The sequence below is a fragment of the Archocentrus centrarchus genome, unplaced genomic scaffold (genome assembly GCF_007364275.1).
Source record: "Archocentrus centrarchus isolate MPI-CPG fArcCen1 unplaced genomic scaffold, fArcCen1 scaffold_50_ctg1, whole genome shotgun sequence".
NCBI classification, from domain to species: domain Eukaryota; kingdom Metazoa; phylum Chordata; class Actinopteri; order Cichliformes; family Cichlidae; genus Archocentrus; species Archocentrus centrarchus.
In genome coordinates, this window is record NW_022060273.1 from 631,473 (window position 1) to 647,826 (window position 16,354).

Below are 16,354 nucleotides of genomic sequence, written 5' to 3' on the forward strand. Positions count from 1 at the left end.
AAACATATTTGGATGTGACAGAAGAGAGACGTCAGGCTGTGTCACATGGGAATAACACTTGTGTGACTTGGCTGTGAGCTTTTACTGCAACACCGAAATGAGGTTCAGTTTATTCATTAACTGCAGAATACCATGAACTCTTATAGTGGGCCAGGCTTTCATCTACTTCAGCTGCAGAGGGAGTCGGGCCTCATTTCCAATTTCCTCTTCTCTAGACAGGGTGGGGCGTGGGGGTGGATGGGTCCTTAATTTAATCAGCAATCTAAGGACAAAGGGTCTCGTATAATGTACAGACTGTATGTAGAGGCTAATTTGACCAATTTTAGCAACACAATAACAAATTCTTTTGAAATTTTTGTAAAAGAAATCAGATTTGCACTGACTGCTTCACTTCACTTCTATTTTATGACACAATCTTCATTTATTGAAATGCATCACTGACAACATTTTTGCAATTAAAAAGAAAAGTAGAGCCAAATTGGGGAAATATCAGCTTTGATTTGAGCATTTACTGTGTAACATTTTTTAATAATGTGCAACATTCAAACAGGCTCACAAATAGCACCCACTACTGGGCAGCATACAGATATATCATTAAAGAGGCAGAATGAGAAAATACTGTTTATATCCATATAACTCTGTGATGTCAGGTCACACTTTCTTCTGTGAAGTCATAGCAGCATCTCTGCTGTCTTTCCCTTTGCATCTGTGAGCATCGTTAGTTGTCAGCCCTGTAATCCCCCCTGTTCATGTCAAATCTCTGGTTCACTCTTGCTTTTTTTAACAGATTGTTATGGTTGCATTCATTTCATCACATTTGGATTCCTGTAATTTATTGTTCAAATATCTAAGCAAAAACTCTGGAACTTCTGCAGGTCGTTCAGAACGCTGCTGCAAGGCACAATTTTGGCACAGCTCAGTGGGTTGAGTGGGTAACCCATGTCCTGTAAGGCTACTGCAGAGGTTGGGGTTCTAATCGAAGATTTACAGATATATAAGCCAGGGCAATAAATACATCCTTACTGCTACATTTACTGTCTCTCAGTTTGGGCTTTGAGGGTCATGCTGAGCCCTGATCTATGAGCACTCTGTGTGCAGCGAGATCTGTGAAGGTCCATGTCTCCATTGTTTCTCCAGAAGATTTTTATATATATTAGTTCTGAACTAGGACCTCGATACAGGTCAGATCCCTCAATCCTCTTTGTTGAATTCCCAGCAGTCGGTAGTTTGCTGATGTGCATCATTAATCTGTTTGTTGCTGCTTCCTGAACCCTCTGCAATCTGCCAAAGTCTCTTAAACTCCTCTCTAGAATGAGATGTGGAGAATCTTTTGCAGTCTAGTTTGCTCTGCAGAGATGAAATAACCTGGTTCATTTTCATGCGTCTCTTTATTTGTGTCTTTAATAGTCCCTCTTACACTCAAATCAGCGCCTGCAGCTATAGATGTGGACAGAATTGTTGGTACCCTTCTGTTAAAAAAAGAAAAATCCACGAAGACCACTGAAATAACTTGAAACTGAAAAAATAACACTACAATAATTAACTAATGAAGAAAAAAAAAATCAGATACTGCTTTTGAATTGTGGTTCAAAAAATTATTTTAAAAACAAATTAAAATGGCTTGGACAAAATGATGGTACTCTTAACTTAATTATTTGTTGCACAACATTTTGAGAAAATCACTGCAATCAAGTGATTTGAGTAACTCTCCATGAATCTTCTGCACCTGTCAGCAGGTATTTTGCTCCACTCCTCGTGAGCAAACCTCTCCCAGCTGTGTCAGGTTTGAAGGGTGCCTTCCCCAGACTGCAGGTTTCTGCTCCTTTTTAGTGGTTTTTTTTGCCACGTTATCCTGTTGGAGGACCCATGACCTAAGACTGAGGGAAAGCTTTCTGACGCTGGGCAGCACATTTCACTCCAGAATGCCTCGATGGTCTTGGGATTACATTTTGCTTTGCACAGATTCACGACACCCTACGCCAGATGCAACAAAACAGCCCCAGAACATAACTGAGCCTCCATGTTTCACGGTAGGTACAGTGTTCTTTTCATATTCGCATGTGAAACATTGTTTTCTCTCATCTGTCCAAAGGACTTTCTCCCAGAAGCTTTGTGGCTCATCAATATACATTTTGGCAAATTCCAGTCTCATTTTATGATTTCCTTTCAACAGCAGTGACCTCGTTTGGTCCATGTCTGTATTTATGGTTAAAAAGCCTTCAAGGAAACTCTGGTAATAACTGACACATTAGCAGTACGTACAGATGTTGTTCCAGGAAGGTGACATAAGTCGGGTATCGATGAAGACAGCCAGACATGTGACAACCATCTAACCAGCCTGCAGATTCCTGGATCTACATGTAGGCTGGGAAGATGCCTGCCCACAGAGCCAGCAGCTGCTTGCAGTAGCATTTCCAGCCAAAGCAGTGAGAACACAGCATACGCTGTGACACAGCTGGCTAAATGATAACCACAACTTTAAAGAAAAGTGATGAGCAGCGAATAAGGTGATTATCAGACACACAGTAAAACTGCACCCACAAATATGTGCTTTTTTAAAAATATAGACAAGCAGACTTGTATAGTGCCTCTGCTGCAGATAGGATTTCAGGTAATGTGATAGGAGGAATTAAAAAAAGGGCAAGGTGATGTTTTTCAAAGCACTGAGCAACAGCTGTTCTGAGGTGAGTTTAACTGCCACATACTCTCGTCTCTATGAATTTTTCCAATGTACTTTGCACATCAGTGAGCCAATAATTACAACCACTCATATACTAAATGGGAGTAACAGTCTATGTGCTAACATTATATCCACAGTGACAAGGACCCAATCATTATATCCAGGAACTAAGGCAGACTGTCTCTGACAGACGAGGCTCATCGCATGCTCCTGTTCACCGGTGCTGGGTACCTCACAATGGTTTGTGCCATTTTAACAATCTAATCCAATGTTTTCTAAGAGGTCATTAAACAGAAAATGAGATAAATACAGCCAAAGTGTACAAAGGGTGCTAAACATCCAGGAATATAAATATCACGTTACATATTTTTGAAGAGTAAAGAACACAAATGCCAAATTTCATGGCTCAACTCCTCGTGGTTTTGGAGTCTATAGACCGGAAAGACAAAACCTCGAATCGACCAATAAATGTCCAGGTTCAATTAGAGCTGGTGTTTAAACAGTCGTCCTCATCATGAACCAGGACATTTATTGGTCGAGTCGAGGATCAAACACCAGCTTAGAGAAGGTCACATTAAGTTCACCTGTAAAGGTTTGAATGCATTTTAGGCTCGTCCTGAAATTTCACCCAAAAGCCAAATATCCCTCACTTTTTGTGAGTAGTGTATGTAGGACTGTTTTCATCTGATGTGTTGTCTTTTAATATAAATGATTGTATATTAAATGGCAACTGAATATTTTGGTACAAAGCAAAGCCCCGGGGTTAAGACAATCACAGGCTCACAATGCCTTCAGAAAATGCTTGCTGGATTTGCCAAGTGAGGTATCCAGTTACTGCTCTATGCTGTCTCAGGAGCAGCGACTGACTCCCAACAGATTCATGGCTGTTGAGAAACAGGGGTCTGACTTGTCTTACAATGTTTTGCCATTTTTGGCTAAGCTTTCAAAAGAACAGTGATGGGTAAGAGCATCTGTGACCAAACGTACCGACTGTGTGGTACACGGAACAACAACAGTAAGGAACAACAAGTCCTGTCATGCCAGTGAGGTGACCTCCCTCTCATCTGTGGAGGGTAACAGGTTCACATACTGTATACAGCACCCATTTTCACTTACATCTAATAGCTGCTTCAATAACACTGTTGTTTTACAGGCTGCTAAAAAAAAAAAAAAAACAAGATGCAGAGGTTAATGCATTCAAGTGAGGCACTGGATGTCCAATTAAAATTTAAATTCAATTTTGGCAAGAAATCAAGAAATGGATCTTTGTAGTGTCTTTAGTAAGCACATGGCAACTACCCAAAAGTGTATTTATTTCTGTGACATTAAAGTGCCTTTTATAATAGTGTTCTTAAGTGGCATTAAGGGCATTTCAAAGCACAGTACTGTATATGTAGGAATAAGTACCCTGCAAAGAACTCTGAGTGCGTAGTCTGCCCATTTGCTTTTACATTTTAATGCTTCTTTCAGGCCCTGTGAGGTCTGGGCCTCAGTATCTCTGCTCTTATAAGCTGTGCGCCAGCTCGAGCCTCTCGGGTCATCTGGAGCAGGCGCTCTGGTTATTTCACAGGTGAAACTGACTTTTACCTCTCATGCTCCAAGCTTACAGGTGTGCCCCGGCATTAACAATGTTAAAAATATTCCTGTTTAGCCACGCCGCTATGCTTGTTTTATTTTAATTTTTCTGTTTTATTGGACTTAGTTATTTAATTTTATTTCTACTTATTTGGTCGGTTTTGTTCTTATCAATTTACTTTTGTTGGTTTAAATTATTACCTTATTGGATTTGTGCTTCTTTAATGAATTGAACTTATGGGTCTTAATACTTTTTTAGTTTTCTGTTGTTGCTTTTTGATGATAGCTGTTCTTAATTTAATTACTTAAAACTATCTATTGAATAAGTTAATAGATAAATGTTATAGTTGTAGCAGTTGGGACATTATATTTTTTGGGTCCATGCTTCGTGCAGGACACTAAGCTTCCACCTGGAATGAAATGTGCTGTATAAAAGTTGTGCTTAGTCACCGCAACCAGACCCAAAACAAAGACAATTAACTCAAACAGGTTGGTTTACAGAGTATACAACACTTACACATAACAAACACTCTCGGCTCAAATGCACAGAAGTAGTTAACAGCCAAAGGAAAGGAAAAATGTATTTGGGTCAAAACTGCAGCTTATACAGTGTGATGTCCTCCAGTCAGCAGCACGGTGCTGTACCATGAACCCAGGAAGTCAGCTAAATAATACTGACTATAAATTTCAGCTGGGATTTAAATACACGTACACATTAGGGATGTTTCTGGCGACTAATTTTATTAGTCGACTAAACAAGGGGAAAGAAATTAGACTATCCAACTAGTCTAAAAATGAAAACACAACTTAAATTTTAGGAGTGTTTAATGGACAATGGAAAACGCTGTCTAAATAAAGGTATTTGACACCATTAATCATGTTCTTCAACAGTGAACCAACTTTAAATGCTGCTGAACTGTGCAGCAGCGCTCACTATGAACACTGCAGGTTATACTCCGAACAAGGAAGGAAAAAAAAACAAAAAACCTTCAATTAAATTGATGTTAAATACGTGAAAACACGTTACTGCAAAGGATGTTTCGGCATCATTAAAATATGAGAAAACAACATCCGAAAAATAAATAAACTGCGACTTAAAAGTGCGGTGGCGGCCGACAAACATAAAATGCTGCGACTTGTTCCCTCCTGGGTCCCACTCTTTGCTGTGGTCAGTTCACTACTTTCTACAAACTTGGAGGGAAATACACGGAAGGAAATGCAGGTGTTTCTCTGGAGGTGCGCTTCAGGTTATGTTGTAAAACTTAAAAAATAATTAACAATAATTAGACCTAATAAAAATATAAGGCCAAGATTAACAGAGTTATGGCATTTTTCTATAAGGATGTCAGTGCTGCAGCTCCACCTGGTGGTAGATGACTGCGTAACATTTAGGAGAACCATTTACGACACCGGGCATCAATTAAAATCTCAATAATTAGGCTAACCAACTAGTACATCTGACTAGTGACCATAGCGATGATTAGTCGTCTAGTTGACTAGTCGTGCACATCCCTAGCCAGGATACCTTGAATATTATGCTTCATGTAGATATGAAGGAGCTGTTTGCAGTACATGAGCTCTGATTGTGAGTGCAAAGATACTCTGAGGATGTAGTTTCAGGAAAACATTTCACTCTGAGCCTGGGACAGACGGCAGCCAGCGCTACACGGCAAGTCCTCCCTCCTACTACGGTTTTCTGCCACTGAAGAAGTTCCTGACAAGCAGTTTTCAGGCAATTCTAACTGCATTCATAAAAATCACTGAGGTGGTATTTGAGGTTGTCATTATGTTTATGGTTTTGTTTCCCTTAAAATGAACTCAACTTTCTCTTTAATTTGCTGGTGCAACTCTATAAAAGGCAGGCCTTAGCTTAAGACTAAGAAATAAGATGAATATATGCTCAGTCGAAGTCTCAGCAGCTTCAGAAAAAATAGAGCACTCTGCTGAGAAAAGGCTTGTTTAGATGGGAGATATAGTCAGGTCAGTTAGAGCAGATACACCATCACTGGTATCAGTCTAATTGCAAGTCAAGTTGTGCATCTTATTTTAGTGCCTGTATAATCAAGATGAATGAGGTCTAACTAATTTATACTTTCTATTTTTTTTTGTATTTTTACTTGCACTTGATCAGCATGTGGCAACTGGGTAAAACAAAGGAAGGGATATGATTTAGTGTTTCTTCTTTATTTTTACTGAGAAGATTCAGAATGACAGTCACAAACAAAAATGTAAAAAGCCATGACTTACAGATGTGAAAGCCAGGAGTTCCTCTTCTGTTAGCTTGTGGACGGGGTTATTCTTCTGGAAGTCAGTGCTGCAAGACAACAATCTTGGTCAAGACATAGTTCAAACTCTCACACACTCTCTCACACACACACACACACAAACCTATTTTGTAATCTTGCCAACAGAACAGGGATGTGGTGGTTTAAATATTGGAGCATGCACACGGTTGAGCCGTGGCTCTTTGCTGAGGCCATCATGGTGGCACATCTAAATACACTGCTCAAAAATGAAAGGAACACTTTTTAATCAGAATATAGCATCAACTCAAACTTCTGGGATATTGATGTGGCCAGTATCAGAGGGGTTGTTAATCAGTTTCAGCTGCTTTGGTGTTCATGACGTTAACAACAGGTTCCCTTAGAGGGGCAACAATGAGACAACCCCCAAAACAGGAATGGTTTTACAGCAGGGCAACGCTGATATTTTTCCCTCCTCGTCTTTTCTGACTGGTTTTCACTAGTTCTGCATTTGGCTAGGGTCAGAGTCACTGCTGGTAGCATGAGGCCATAACTGGACCCTACAGAGGCTGCACAGGTAGTCCAACTCCTCCAGGATGGCACATCAATACGTGCCACTGGCAGAAGGTTTGCTGTGTCTCCCAGCACAGTTTCAGAGCATGGAGGAGACTCCAGGAGACAGACAGTTACTCTAGGAGAGCTGGACAGGAGAAGGTCCTTAACCCATCAGCAGGACCGGGATCTATTCCACTGTGCAAGGAGGAACAGGATGAACACAGCCAGAGCCCTAAAAACGACCTCCATTTACAGAATTGGAACTAGGAGTCAGAGTGTCAGGAGTGCCTTCCACATCTCACATTCACTCCAATGTCAACTCTTCTCCTCTCTTTGGGGCAAAAACCAAAAGGGAGGCACTTTTTAAACTGCCATTTCTGACTCAATTTTTGTGGTACAGACATAAAAACATACATGTCCTGCTTTGGTAACGTCTTCTTGTGCTCATAGTGTAGAAAGTCTGTCACTGGGACCTACAGTTTGTGTGCTAATCTGTTGTTCGTGGGTTGGATTTTCTTCTGTGTCACCCTCTTGTTGAAGGGAAAGACACAGCTTGAAGCAGCTTTTTTCTGATTGGTGGATTCAAATTCAGACACATGAAGCAGGTGGTTCAAATATATGCAGTTAGTGCTAATCTTACATTTTTTCAGCTCTTTAAGCTGATTCAGCAAATTAAGTTTAAGCTATTTTAAGCATTTCCAGGCACTGCGGCTCAAATCTTTCAGCTTTCAGGATTCACGTTGCATTTTCGCTGGGAAATGCTTCTTTTCTGGTTATTGTTGGCTCTTTTTATCTTACAGTATAAAGCTGTTTGAGGCAACTGTTGTGATTTGGTGCTATATAAAAAAAAATGAACTGAAAATTGAATGTGAGACGCGATTCCATTCTGAGTACGCTCTTCAGTCATTACTCATCATCATCCAGGCGAGTGGCTACTTTTCTCATGTTTGTTCATTCCAGCATGGATTATTCTTCATATTTATATAGACACAATGTTTTAAATTTAAATGTGTCTGACATCAGTTACTTTCTTTGTCATTAACCCTAAGCAGCTGTTGATTGTTGTGCAGTTGTAAAATCTTATTTGTTGTACTGTTTTCTTTGAAATAATTACTGCTGGATAGTTCATACACACCAACACCGAGTACGCACTGATACATCTGTTTATGACACAAATACAAACACACACAATCCTGAAAAGCAATATTTGAGCTTTGATTATTTCAAAGGCAAAGAGTTCAGTCTGTTTCTTTACAATCCCTGACAGACTGTCAGATATTCGCTGTGCGCTGATGTTGTACACCACATGCCAGGTAACGTGAATCTACTGCACTGAAAGTGTACCTGCATCTAGAGCTAGGCAGTACAATTTACTCCTAATTTATTTTTGAGATCAGAGTTTATTGTAGAGTTTACTGGGTTTGGAGTTTTCCTATGTTTTCCTATTTGTTTATCCCTGTTGATGTCTCATGATGTTTATGTGTGTCCTTAGTATTACACACATTTAGCATAATTAGGTTTTTTAAAATGGTATCTTTATTACACAATGATTACTCTTGCAACTTGAATCTTACACCTGACAAAGTATAAAAAAACTAAAGCTAATATGAATGAATGAAATAAAACTTAACTATAATGTAAAATCCAAAACTATTATAACCCTGATGCAAAGAGACACCTCACAGATGAGCTGCGTTCATCAGCACAGACGGACTCTGGATTGACTTCAACGTGTTGCCAATCTGTGTTTGTTTATAAATAATATTGCAATTATTTGCAAGCCTCTGGCAATCAAAGTTGGACCGCAATTGTTTGGGGGCAGATTGCCTCCCACAAAGCAATTAGCTGGTTTATCCAACTATTTGCAATTTATCCCAAAAGCAAAAAAAGTTCAATCACTGGGCTACCACCAATTTTTACTAGTTGCGAGGAGGTTGCTGTCCTATTTTCATTGTAGTCTGACTAAGCCATTAGTGATCAAGAGCTACAGGGAACATGATAGTAGACAGAATTATAAGTGGTTACTACCGGCCTAACAAGCCTCCATTTCTTATTAAAAAGTGACAAAATTCACCATGAATACCACAACTAATAGTGAGGTGACTACAAAACAACCTTAAAACCATAAAAAGGGATGCAAAACACACTTGAACAGCCACAATGAGAAAACAAGTCATTGACACACGGCTTAACATTTTGTGTCCTTCGGTTGAGTTGATTTGACATGAAGCTCCACGGAGGCAGAACTTAATCCACACAATTTCTTTCTTGGTGTATTAAAGTGTGTCAAATATCATCCCACATCAGCATCCTTTGCTTGTCCTACCATTACTGCCATTAGGGTACTGCTGTAATATTCAGTTACTTGAAACAATAACTGAAAAAAGCAAAGATAAAAATGCAAAGATATTATGTTTTGACCCCCAGTGTTTCAATCATATTGCAGTCTTCATCAGTGGAGTATTCAATCAGCTAAATGTGAACTCCCTGATTTATGACTTGTTACAACGGGTTACTCAATAAAGCTGGTCAGTTTAGAAACATTAAATTTGATGTCAGCATGGGAAATAATCATAATCCAGTGTGAGCTTTTAAAAGTACCGTATCTAAGATGTAAATGTAAGAACTGCCAAGAGCTCTGCATATCCACAGAGGGAGAAAAGAGAAACCAGACAAGGTCACATTCCTGTCATCAAAAGGACCATGGAGAACAGAGTTCTCTGATCCTGCTAACTATGGTCTCAACTGCTTAAGCCCATGGCAAGGAATTAATAACTGGTGATTATATCCCAGGATGTGCTCTCATTAATTCAAGAAGCAGTGGCGATAAAGATGAGTTATTAAAATGTTTTAAGATACTGTGTGTCGGTTCAAACTGACTTTGTAAAGCAATTGGCAATGCCAAATGTTACCTGAATACACCAGCACTGCAGGTGCACCATACACAGTCTAGTCATTAATAATTTGGCAGTACAATGGGAAAAAAATGTAATCAATGCAACCATCACATCTGTTTACAGATACTATATTTTCTCAAGGTTTCTGTCATAGATTGAGTAACAAATGAGTAGCTTGTTTAAATTTTGAATGAATCTGGTGTACTAACACTTTGCAAGACACCAAAGGTACACGACACTTATTTTTAACACTGTTTTGTAGTGCCAAGCAGGTGTGCAGAGCTTCTTTTAATTTAAACAGACCTGCTGCTCATCAATCATCTCCTGGCAATCTCACTGACTGCACCATTGACCTTCAGTTGGCCCATCCAGTTCCAGCAGCAGCATGAGGATTAATCACTGAGTCACTGTGAAGCTAAATGAGTTTATATTACATTTGAGCATTTTGTATTCACCCATTTTGCCTGGCTGAAACCACCAGTACAAATAAGTTCACAATTTACAGTCACTGAGCTGTAAATCCAGAGGAAACCGCAGGTCACAAAGAAGGGAATTAGATCTGTAAAAAAGCAAGAGGAGGGGTGAAAGAAGTGCTGATACCTGCTCTAAACTTTATTTTCTGAAATATACAACTCATGAAGCGACTGGAAAAACTTCTGTGCAACTGGTGTATCTACACACATTCAATTTAGCTGCACTACAATCTGGTAAATGCCATCTGAGACCAGTGCGCAGCCTTTAGTACACCACTTCCAGGCATATTTAAATATTAAGTATTAGGGAATTTGATCCATAGAGGGACCCTTGTTTGGTTGTGGGGATAAAAAACAGACCCCAAACTGACTTTTGTTTAGTTAATATAAGTTAAGAATACCCTGCCTGCTAACAACGCAGAGTTACTAGCTGTTTAAAGCAAAACAGTAGTAAAAGAGTGTGGTTAACATCAGTTAACTCTGCAAACTCCTGAGGCCAATCTAGCTCAAAAATGGGCTAGTTGGTCACAAATTTATAAAATACAAATGCTAGATTCATAAAGTGTACTGCAACATACTGTTAGACAAATAAGGCAAATTGCAGATACAGCTTGATTTGCCATTAAACTAAAGCTGATGATCTAATCTAATGAATCTTAGCACGTTAATTCCCCCCACCCACTCTAACATTCACACTCGACGGTCACATCAGAGAGCAACTTGGGTTTCAGTATCTTGGATGGATACAAGGATACTTTGGCATGCAGACTGGAGCAGCCAGGAATTGAACCACCAACCTTCCAATTAATGGATGATGTCGGCATGAGCCACAGCCACCCAAAACTGTAAAGTCTTCCATTTTGCATGGATAGCACCGTTTCCGCACAATTGGCAGTGTATGTTGTGCTGCTTCTTTGATAGAGCTGAAGTAGCCAAAATATTGTCACACTACCAAATTCCCTAAACCAGGGGTCCTCACATCCAGGCCTCGAGAGCCGGTGTCCTGCAGGTTTTAGATGTGTCTCTGCTTCAACACACCTGAGTCAAATATAGAAGTCATTAGCAGGACTCTGGAAAACCTGACTGCATACTGAGGAGGTAATTCAGCCATTTGATTCTCGAGGCCTGGATGTGAGGATCCCTGCACTAGACCCTTGGCAAGATTTAGACCCTTTTTTGGGATGCTCAAGCAGCCCTAAATTTCATCATAGAACCCCCTAAAAATAACTATAATAATAGTAGCAATAATAATGTATTTTGCCCAGTGACAAGACAATTGTATTGTATTGTATTCTTGTATATGACCAGGATTTGTCCTTCAATGTACATATTAAACAAATATGCAGGACCGTTTTTTTGCATTTGCGCAATATTTCTAAAATTAGAAACATCCTTTCTCAGAGTGATGCTGAAAAGCTAATTCATGCATTTATTACTTCTAGGGTGGACTATTGTAATTCATGTTCCAAAACACACCAGTAAGTGCACCTCTGAATGGCTTAGAGAAAAAAAAAAGTTTTGCTCTGATTTAAATCTGATGCTTTAACAAGACCTTAAACAGGCCGTTCATGCTTGAAACCCCTCCAGTGTGGCTGATTGAAACAATTCCACAAAGAAGAGTGGGCCAAAATTCCTCCACAGCAATGTGAAAGACTCATTGCCAGTTATTATAAAGACCTGACTGCAGTTCTTCCTGCCAAAGGTGGCACAACTGGTTATTAGGTTTAGGGGGCAATTACTTTTTCCACATAGGGCCACGTAGGTTTGGATAGCTCTCGTCCTTTAATGAAATTATTTAAAAACTGCATTTTGTATATACCTGGGTTATATTTTTCTAATAGTAAAATATTTTCATAATCTGAAACATGTAAGCATGACAAATATCCAAAAATCAAGAAGGGAGGAAATTTTTTTACAGCACCATTTAATAACAGAATAGTGCAGAACAGAACAAAGAAAGGAAATTAAATCAGAACAGTTTGTCCACATCATTTTCCACTGAATGAATATGTGGCATGGCAATGGAAAAACGTAAGTTGATGGGACCTACTCTTTTCCAAGTAGTTAGAAAAGTCAGAGTGACACTTCAGACAAAGGAATTTATATATATGGCATATTCATGCTGGGGCATACTGAACTGAGTGCATCATTAGCTCTAAATAGATATGCAGGATGGTGAGAAATTATTTCAGTCTCAGTTTCTCCAGACATCCATCAGATAAACCATTAACCAATGTTCCTTATAAGCTTCCTGCCATAGGTATGTCACTGCAATATATCTGCACCTTTAGGTGTCCCAGTGTTTTAAACAACTGTATTTAAACAAAAATCAACTTACATTTATACACAGCTGCAGTACTGAGCTCTGAGGCAGTAGACTTACCAGATACCCAGGATGACGGCCTGTTCCTCAGCACTTAGGTCAGGCAGCTCGTACTGATCTGGCTCTGCTAAATTGATCTTATCCAGCAGGGTGTCATCACCCAGACTGTAGTCCTGTAGGCATGGAAACACACAATGTGTATCACTATTCAGCAGCCATAAACATTTGACATCAACACTATGAAGTTCTGCCAAGTGATTGAGCATACATAGATTTTAGAAATCGCTTGCAGCCACAAGGTTTAGAAGTGTGAGGCTTTTAAATTTGATGAATCACTCAAGAATGCTGCTTAAGGCTATCTGTTGAAAATAGCCACACACACACACACACACACACACACACACACACACACACACACACGCATAGTGATTCAGTTAATATGTTACATACAAGGGGGTGGGAAATAGCTGCAAAATAGGACCTCCATATCTGAGGCGTCAATTTTCTTCTAAATAATATATATACACATACATGTTGGGATGGAGTTTCTGTATCAACTGGAGGGGCCTGTTGCGTTATAGACAGCTGAGTATGAAGTCAAAGCTGATTTACTAGTCATTCTATGGTCCTGTCCTCACCCATGGCCACATGCTGTGGGTAGTGACTACAAGAAAAAGATCACAGATACAAGTGGCAGAAACTGGCTTCCACCAAAGGATGTTTGGACTCACTCTAAAGACAGTGTGAGGTGCTAAATCATTCAAGAAGGGCCCATAGCTGCTCTGCATCAGAAGAAGTGTTCCCTCACACCTCACATAGGAATGCATTCTAGGCAGGTGTTTTCAACACGCCCTACCAGGGGTGACCCCAGGGCTAACCAAGAACACACTGGAGAGATTGTTTCAATCGGATTACTTGGCAATACCTTGGTATCCTCCCATAACAGCTGGAGATACAATTAAGTAGTAAACATATTTGCAGATTTGGTATGATCACTCAAATATAATGTACTTGCATTTATATAGTACTTTAGCCTACAAGCCACATGAAACCATACATTAATACAGTGTTTTGTTCTACACACTGCAATCATTTTATCTACCTCACATCCATAGCCAGTACAGAATCACCAGTTAACCTAACATGCATGTTTTTGGACTGCGGGAGGCACGCAGTCAGAAGGAGAACATGCAAACTCCACAAAGAAAGGCCCAGCTGGGGTTTGAACCAGGAACCTCCTCTGGCTCTGGACCAATAAAGTGGCCTCTTTAGAACACAATGTGGCTCAACCAGCAGGTGTTGAATATAGTTGATTGCAATGAAACACCAACCATACAATCATAACTCTACCACCTGTAACAGTTATGGAACAGCCACTGGTTTCAGAAAGTCCCGTATGACAGTCGATCATCAAGTCATGGTTTGTACTGATCGATCATTTCATTACATCACTTCTCTTCACATTTCTTATCTGAGGTTTGAATCTTTGAAAAATCTTAGCAATTCATTAATTTAAAGGACTGGTCTAACTGAGGAATATATTAAAAAGGCAGTGCTGGTTATTGATTGCTAAAAGGGTAATGTTTGGTACTATTCAGTACAGGTTTAATACAAGCTTCAATGTTCAGTAATATTCAGCTGGGTATGTACCAGAAACAAAATAATAACTGTGAAATTAGACTAATAAACTTTGATTTGAGCTACGGCTTACATGATGAACTTCTACGGTTGTACCTCCAAAGCTCTGGAAGCTGACTTTGTGTAATTTTTAAAATTTTATGTCACTTTTTCACCTTACTGCTGATTCACACTCGTGAGGAAACAGAAAGAAAACCAAAACAAAATATTCATGTATTGAAATCAGTTTTTTCCTAAAGACTTTTTTTCTATTTGAGGCGCAAATTAGACTGCCCTGTACCCACCAACCGACAAGCTGGTGGGTAGGGCTTTATACATACGTAACATCTTTAACCTTCAACATTCAGTTTGGGTTTTAGTCTGTAAAGCACACCATGCAGTCAGGATGAGCTGACGCTCAAACTACTTAACCAATTATGAGGTATTCAGAAATTTGGGACTGAATGAACAGCAACTATCAGCAGCAGTCAAGTGCATTCCTCTGGTCTGAGCAAACAATCTGTTGTGATAATGTGGTTTGGCACGAGCAACAAGAAGTCCTGGATCTGACTTGCTTTCATTAGAATAGCACAAGAGTTCCAAGTCCACTCAGACCCACAGTGACAGAAATGGCCCAGTTTCCCTTTTGGCACTGGGTTTGATTGGCCAGTGATGAACACTTCCTTCTCCTTGCCTCTCTACTTTCCTTCTATCCACTTGAGATAGGGAGCCCATGTGCTCTGGTTAATGACAGTCTTGATTGAGCCAATTTACTCCCCCTCCACCAGTAATGAGGGTATTAGTGGTCTGAGCATAGCACAAGGAACTGGACCTGAGCCATGGCCACAAGACTAAGAGCTCCATGGACACACTCCAGGAAAGGTTTGGAAGATTTCAGAAAATTTATATAAGATGGAATCAGCATCTCATTCCTTAATTCTTCAGCACCAACTAGGAGTATCTTGGAATCAATATGGACTGAACTCCATTATGATAGCTAAGAGGGTTCGAATTCTGTGTTCTGTTAGCGCGGTATTTAGAAGGAAAAAAAAAAAAGAGTTTTCAGTGAAATGTCAGCCCCTGGATCAAGTACAATCTGCTTCTTTGTCAGTGTTTTCAGATGTGCCACTGCTATGGTTAAATTTTAGATTGGCTTTCAAAACAAAACAAAAAAACTTCATAAGTTTTAAGAAAAAATATTTTCTGTTAAACATTTGGGGGTTTTTTTGTTTGTTTGTTTGTTTGTTTTGGGGGGGGCAAAAACACAAAGAAAGAAAAAAAAAAACAGGAACTATTACAATTATTACAGATCACAAACACACAGTCTTCCATATGAAAGTTACATTCCTTGTCAAAACATCCAACTCAACAACCTTCAAACAAAGTTTTTTGGCTTGGCTCCTTCTGAATGGACACTGACTGCCAGGAAAAACCACCAGAGGCTGGCAGCTTATCAGATGCCATAACAGACTGGCTGCTTTTAATGCAAAGGAAGCTGTAGAGTGACTCCTCCTGAAAGAGTTAAGCTAAAGAGCTTACACAAAGTACAGTACCAGTCAAAAGTTTGGACACGTGTCTCCAAATTTTTGACTGGTACTGTATAAGCCTAGCCACTCCATGGTTCCACACTGCTTCACAAGCTGTGAGTCCAAAACAGGAGATAACAGACTTCCAAAGTGTCAAAAGAAAAAGGGTTTGGGGTGTCATTTTTAGGTTATAGGGCCTGCAAACATCATTAGCTCCATATTACAACAACACATTCCCAGCAGGATTCAACCAACCTGTTTCACATCTGTGTAATCCAGCTCACAGGAGGAAATAGATGTGCTTGAGGTACAACAAAACAAGACCATCATTGTGAATAAAATGCGCTGCAGTAATTGTTTTCTCTTGATGATCTTCCTTTTGTTAATGTTGGAAGCCAAATTCATGACTGAAAATAAAATGTAATCAACCACACAGCTCTAGTTTGATGCCAAACTACGCAGCAT

General features: G+C 39.6%; 1 protein-coding gene across 1 annotated transcript in view; it reads right to left on the minus strand.

Moving 5' to 3' along the window:
* ttc27 (tetratricopeptide repeat domain 27) overlaps nucleotides 1-16,354 on the minus strand; it is a 111,053-nt gene that overhangs the window by 49,489 nt on the left and 45,210 nt on the right. The window contains exons 8-9 of the mRNA XM_030725209.1: nucleotides 12,807-12,919; nucleotides 6,503-6,569 (exon numbers count right to left, since the gene is read on the minus strand). Of these exons, the coding sequence (XP_030581069.1) occupies nucleotides 6,503-6,569; nucleotides 12,807-12,919 (180 nt within the window). The remainder of the gene's footprint in view (nucleotides 1-6,502; nucleotides 6,570-12,806; nucleotides 12,920-16,354) is intronic.